At 41.0% G+C, this 6,211-nt stretch overlaps 1 protein-coding gene across 2 annotated transcripts in view; it reads right to left on the reverse strand.

Annotated features, from left to right (window-relative positions):
* LOC138019759 (mucin-like protein) overlaps positions 1 to 5,138 on the reverse strand; it is a 76,422-nt gene extending 71,284 nt beyond the window's left edge. For both annotated transcript variants that reach the window (XM_068866634.1, XM_068866633.1), the window contains exon 1: positions 4,983 to 5,138. In XM_068866634.1, the coding sequence (XP_068722735.1) occupies positions 4,983 to 5,040 (58 nt within the window). In that variant the 5' untranslated portion in view covers positions 5,041 to 5,138. The remainder of the gene's footprint in view (positions 1 to 4,982) is intronic.
* Positions 5,139 to 6,211: the final 1,073 nt, after the last annotated feature.

Below are 6,211 nucleotides of genomic sequence, written 5' to 3' on the forward strand. Positions count from 1 at the left end.
TGGACTCCACTTGGTTGAAATCTTCCTGGTTTTTACCATCTCCGCTGTTCAGCTGTGAAAGGGCATAATCAGAGCAAAATAGAATCAAGAATGATTCACGTTCCTCCCTTGGTGGATAAACCCTTGAAGATCTCATGGGAATTTCACTGGAGGGCACATCACTTGCGGATTTTGATCCAGAGGCAGCAGTGAAAAAATGATTTTCTTCATTAAATAGGCGACGAGGACCATTTCTCCAATCTTGAAGATATAACGCATCAAAAAATTCAGAATATAAGATAGGTCCCATCCATAACTGCCACTCCCATCTTCCAATACCTCAGCACACACCAAGCGAAGAACGATACAACTATAAATTCGACTATTTACCGTGCTTGCATCTACTGCACAGACCTATAGACCATTTACACTGTGTTGCGTGTATATTTTGAAGAACTTTGGTATTTGTCTTGTAATGGAGTTGAAGGTACCCCGACTTTTAGGCACGATTGTAGTGACTTTTTTAAATCCTGTGACCTACCCCTACACCCCAACCCCCCTCCTCCCCCAAACAAAAACCTCGTATAGAGCAAGTAGCGAGTCACTTGAAGCCTCCATCTCCCTTACTAACCCGTGAACTCAATCCTCTCGCGCATGTTGTTATTTTTACCAGGAGTTATTTTCCGTCCATTCACTTATTGCATTCCATCGTTGCTAAGCAAGCTGTGTGATCTCCAAAATAATAACTGCGAGAAGCGTGTAGGAGAGAACGCGTTTCTTTTTCTTCCCTCAGTTTAGTATGCAGAGCAAAATATCAAAGAAGAACGTATTTGTGCCCTGGGGAAGTAGTTAAGTCATATGCGATTTCTACCAAACGTGCCATTTAAACAAAAAATTTGAAAGCTTATTATAAAGTGCGACAACTTGTCATTACAAAGTGCGACCGCTCAATTTCTTACAAAGTGTGACAGCTATTTTACCACTAAGTACGACAGGTATTACAAAGTGTGATGATTACTACAAAGTGCGACAGAACACACGGTGCAAATAACATAATACTCAAGAGTCAAAATTCGTAATTTCTGACGAGAGTGTAAAATAAAACGCGAATGCTCAAGTTACAAGTAATTTTATCGACTATTTTCTATACTTTCGCATTTTGCTCGGGCAACCCAAAATTTGTCCGGGCAAGTATATCATAAGACGTACTTGCCCGGTTGAGGACTTTGATTAAAAATGAATATGGATCCATGCTATGATAAGGATGATGAGGATGTGTGCGAGCAAAAGCAAGAGGAGCAGACTCACCATTTGAGGGTTGTTTTTTTTACGTTGTCTAATTTAAAGAGCGGTAAAAAGTTCTATTTACCTATTCACAAAATAAAGTTTTTGTTCCGATTAATACAACTTTTTATTCACTTCAGTGTCGCAAGGGTCCTTCCTGTAAACAGCACTCAACCAAGAGAACAACTGTTATAGTCCATGTTCTGATTTACGCGTACACACTACCAACTTCATCTTTGGCCTCTAACGCAGACTTTGGGAGTAAAGATTGCGTGCGAGCCAGAACATGTATATGCCTAAATGTTTCCGTTCTTCCCCATAACAATTTTTCCACTCCCTCTAGTGCTAAACTCGTTGATTAAAGTACAATTTTTAGAGAAAATCTCTACTCTTACTTCCTCTAGCCCGGTCGATGTTGTAACTAAGAATTTGTGTGTACGTGATAATATTTTGACACGGAAGTAGAGGACTCAAGGCCTTTTTTTAGGGTGACCCTATTCGGTGGAATGTTTGAATGGTGGAACGGAATGGCGGAATAATACACGGAATATTCTAAAACGGAGGATGCGAGGATAGTCTAAAAAAAAGGATATACCTAAATAATACACTTTTTGCCCGTGAGAAGTCTGGGTAGGAAAACAAAACTTCGGATAATAATTTTACTTTCCTCGCAACAAAAGATATAAAAATGTGTTACAGAGAAGAGTTCACCCGTGGGCGATATGTTTTCCCGGTTCCGTTTTTGAGCCTCTCGGACTGTGCCGAAACATCGCAGCGCACTTTCCCACACTCAGGGAAGGAAAAATGGAGAAAGACGATGGTAAGTGTCCCAATTGTCTTAAAAACATAATGTACGACATGTTATCGTTTCTTTTGGCACTATATCAGGAAATGACCAGCCTAGAAATGTACATATTCCTATCAAGTTTGGTGCTTGCATCAAAAATGGAATAATTCTTTAGCTAAGCCGCCGTACTATTAGAATTTAGCTCATTACTAAAACGAACGTTCGCGCTCCAACGACAGGCACGCGAAACAAAATACTAAAAAGAAATGTTTGCAACATGTCAGGCAATTGAGACACTTACCAACGTCTTTCTCCATTTTTCCTTTTCTAAGTGTGGGAAAATGCGCCTGCGGTGTTTCGACACAGTCAGAGAGGCACAAAAATGGAAGCGGGGGAACATATCGCCCAGAGGTGAATCGCTTTGTATCATCTCTTCTCTGTAAAACGTTTTTATACCTTTGGTCGCGAGGAAATGTAAAATTATCATGCGAAGTTTCGTTATCCTACGCAGACTACTCATGGGCAAAAAGTGTATTATTTATATCCTTTTTTAAAAGACTTTCCTCTCATCCCGCGTTTTAGAATATTCCGTATATTCCGTGTTTTAGAATATTCCGTATATCCCATATATGTATTCCGTATTTTAGAATATTCCGTGTCTTCCGCAATTCCACCGAATAGGGTCATCCCGTTTTTAGAACTCTGTATCTGGGCCAGTACAATTCTAGTTTTGTTCTATACTCCGTTTTTTTGATTTTTGTTTCATACATAGTCCGCAGAACGCGTTTTATACCTGGTGCACGTTTTATACCCAGTCCTCGTTTTATACTCAGACCGTGTTTTATACCCGGTCAACATTTTACGTTTTATACTGATCGCAATCATAACATCGCTGACGAGAGTCGACTGTTCCAGACATGGCAACATGATATCAGCATTTACATACTGCTTTGACATGCTTTTAATTCACAAACCCTTTCTCTCGACGTGCAAACGGACTTGATTGGCGCAAAGGTATTCACTTGAAAAACTTGTGAGCCTTTGTTCTTATGCTAATTATAGAGAACACTAAATCTCCGCATCAATTTATTCAATTTGCCTTTGAGAATGGTGCCGAAACGTCGGCTATGAGTTTGTATTCGCTTGTTTACGCATTTAAATAATTTGCGACATTTGTGACAGTGGTAAATTTTTGTTGCGCCGGATAGAAGGCAGTTCTAATGCAGGCTGAATTGAAATTTCTGGGACATCTTGAGACTCCAAATTGTGCCCCCACAGAATACAGCAGGGGCAAACACTGGTTGCATTATCTCCTTTGCTATTTTAACTCGAGGAAACGCAAACTGAATTTACATCTTTCACTAACTTCATTCCAGAATTGACATCCACGATTTTTCTAGAAACTTTTAATTTTACTCGGAAAGTGTACATAATAGATTTTGAATACAGAAAAAGCCTTTACAACCTTTTAAGGTTGTATTTTAAAAAATACGTAAACAAGCTAAATGCAATGATCGCGTACTTGGGTGTACACCGGCATGTCTGGTGTTTACTCCGAATTAGAATTAGTATAATATGTATTATGTACCGTAGAATTTTTGCCTTTGACGACTGTAATTCTCAGAAATAATGTGAAAGAAATGAAATTGTTTTTCATGATGAATCGTGTTAATAAAATTTTAAAACTAGTAGTTATCGTACATGAGAGAGTGCGTTCGAGTGTCAGGTAGGTTCGTTATGAGGTACGTAAACACCGTTTGCAAAGGCTAAAGCGTAAAGTATAGTCCGCTATTGGACATTCATCGCACTCATTCGATTAATAAAAAATTAAATGATAATAATAATATAATATAATATAATATAATATAAATACCTTAGCGGCCAGGGGCCAGTTGTTCGAAGCCTGGTTAGCACTAACCGTTGGTTAAGAGGTATGAAATCCTATACGTTTCCATGGTATTTAACGCTGGTTAGCGCTAACCATGCTTCGAGCAACCCGGGCCAGGCTGGCAACCAAGTGTGAAAAGTTAGTCGCCAGCGAATAAAATCCAGTCGCATGGGCAACGTCGAGCACTGACTCCTTATGCCACGGCGTCGGGTATAGTGTCAACAATGTCGTTCACCTCTTCGCTAGCGTAATGCAACAGAATGGCCCGTTGTCGCGTCTTTTTGGTGATATTTAGCGCCACGAAGAGATTTCGGAATATTGGAACGTACTGTTTCCATCGAGTGCCGAGTGCACCGTTGTCTTTGCATGTCTTTGGAAAGGTCGAACCGAGGGAAAGGGCAGTAGAGTTGTCACTGATTGCTTCGTATGCTGATATTTAATCTCATTTGATTTTTCTTGATGCTGCTGTTTTGTTACCCTGGATTCCAGAGGTTATTTTCTCGCCATGAAAAGAGCGACAAAAGAGCGAGTCACGAAGCCGCTTCGTGACTCGCTCTTTTCATAGCGAGAAAATAACCTCTGGAACCCAGGGTACTGTTTTGTCGGTTTGACTGTACTTGCTGTAAATTGGGAATTTTCTGTTTTTTTCGGTGTGTCATCTTTGTCGCCAGTGTAGCGTTCTCAATAGAAAGGCAAAGCCCGCACGAAATTCAGGTTTACTATCCTACATTCACAAAGCAGACTCCCGCTGCCCGGTCGTCCAATTTTGTTACTGACTCGTATGATTACTGGGCGAATTGGACTCCTCTCAGTCCTATTACCATTACTTAATAGTTTGGTTGCTACGTCAATGCGAGCTCAAATGGTCTCACTGGAGAAAGTGCTGGCTTTGAAATGACATCTGCAAATGGTTATAAACTGTACGCCGCGTCTCACAGCCTTTCATCTCAAGAGAGAATGGCTATTTTTACTCTTCATATCATGCACACTTGCTGTAAGATTGCTGACAATTCAAGATTTCTTCAAAATGTGGATATAACTTACCCTGCAAAACAGCCGAGAACAGAAGCGCGCCGCACGCCATTACGACAGTGAGGGCCATGTTGAACTCAATTTGTTTCAGTCTGTCAAAAAACTATGAGGCACGAGTCCAAGGCCAGTGTTTCCAAGAAAGTCGTCTCACTTCACTGCGTTTTCTTAATCACTTCTCCTATCTTAAGCCTATCAACGCTGGCACGTACAAGTTAGCGAGTGACAACCGGAAATCACGTGAAAACAGTTGCTTTTCCAAGTCGTTTACAGTTACGCGAGTCGGCAAACTTCTGTGGAATTCTCGTTTACTTTAGGGACGGATCATTACTACCATTTGCGTCCATCCTTGAAGCGTGACGAATTTTGCGCGAAGTTTTACTTTTCAAACGTTAAGCCTAGTTTTCATATGTCGGGAAAATCCCAAACGATCGGGGATTTCGCAGTTTCCCAACCGTCCCAGATTTTGCCGACATACCGGAAAATCGCAAGGTGCTTGTCCTCGATTCTCCCGATAGTGACTTTGACGGAAAATGGAAAGTGCGCCAAAAATTGAAACATGCAATTTAGAGGATTGGGAACGAGCTAAAAAACCATCGCCGACGTCCGTGAAAGTACAAATTTGAGTTTTCATATGTCGGGAATGATCGCCGACGATCGCAAAAATCTGGGACACGTCGGGAAAATAGAAACGCTTTCTATCTTCCCGATTCGTCCCCGACCATCCCAGATTATCGGGGATGTCTACGATTTATGGTTTTCATTAGTCGGCAAAATCTGGGATGGTCGGGAAACTGCGAAATCCCCGATCGTCTGGGATTTTCCCGACATATGAAAACTAGTTTTTAACGGTTTGTCCGGTTATGTGTCACTTTTGACGAATGAAACGTTGGCAGTTGTGTCATGAAATTGACAACGTTTTTGGCGGCATACCAGCATGTTTTGTTCACGTGTTCTTGAAGTTTTCAGGAGAGCGGAGATAATCTGCCTAGGAGTCTGGAAGAGTTGTAAACATTTATCTCCCGTGAGTTTCCAAGCACGATATATGGAATTTGATATACTTTACCAAAATGATGAAGGCGAGCATGTGCCTAGCCTCAGAATTGCAGTTTCTTCCTCAAAACGTATCGAAGGAACGGATATTTCTCGATCACAGGTAAAGCTACAATTGTTCGAGGGGTCGTCAACTAGTGTGAAAACCAAACCCGTTGAAAGGACTGATCCATGTATCTGATATGATATGA

The sequence above is a fragment of the Montipora capricornis genome, chromosome 10 (assembly GCF_036669925.1).
Source record: "Montipora capricornis isolate CH-2021 chromosome 10, ASM3666992v2, whole genome shotgun sequence".
Taxonomy (NCBI): Eukaryota; Metazoa; Cnidaria; class Anthozoa; order Scleractinia; family Acroporidae; genus Montipora; species Montipora capricornis.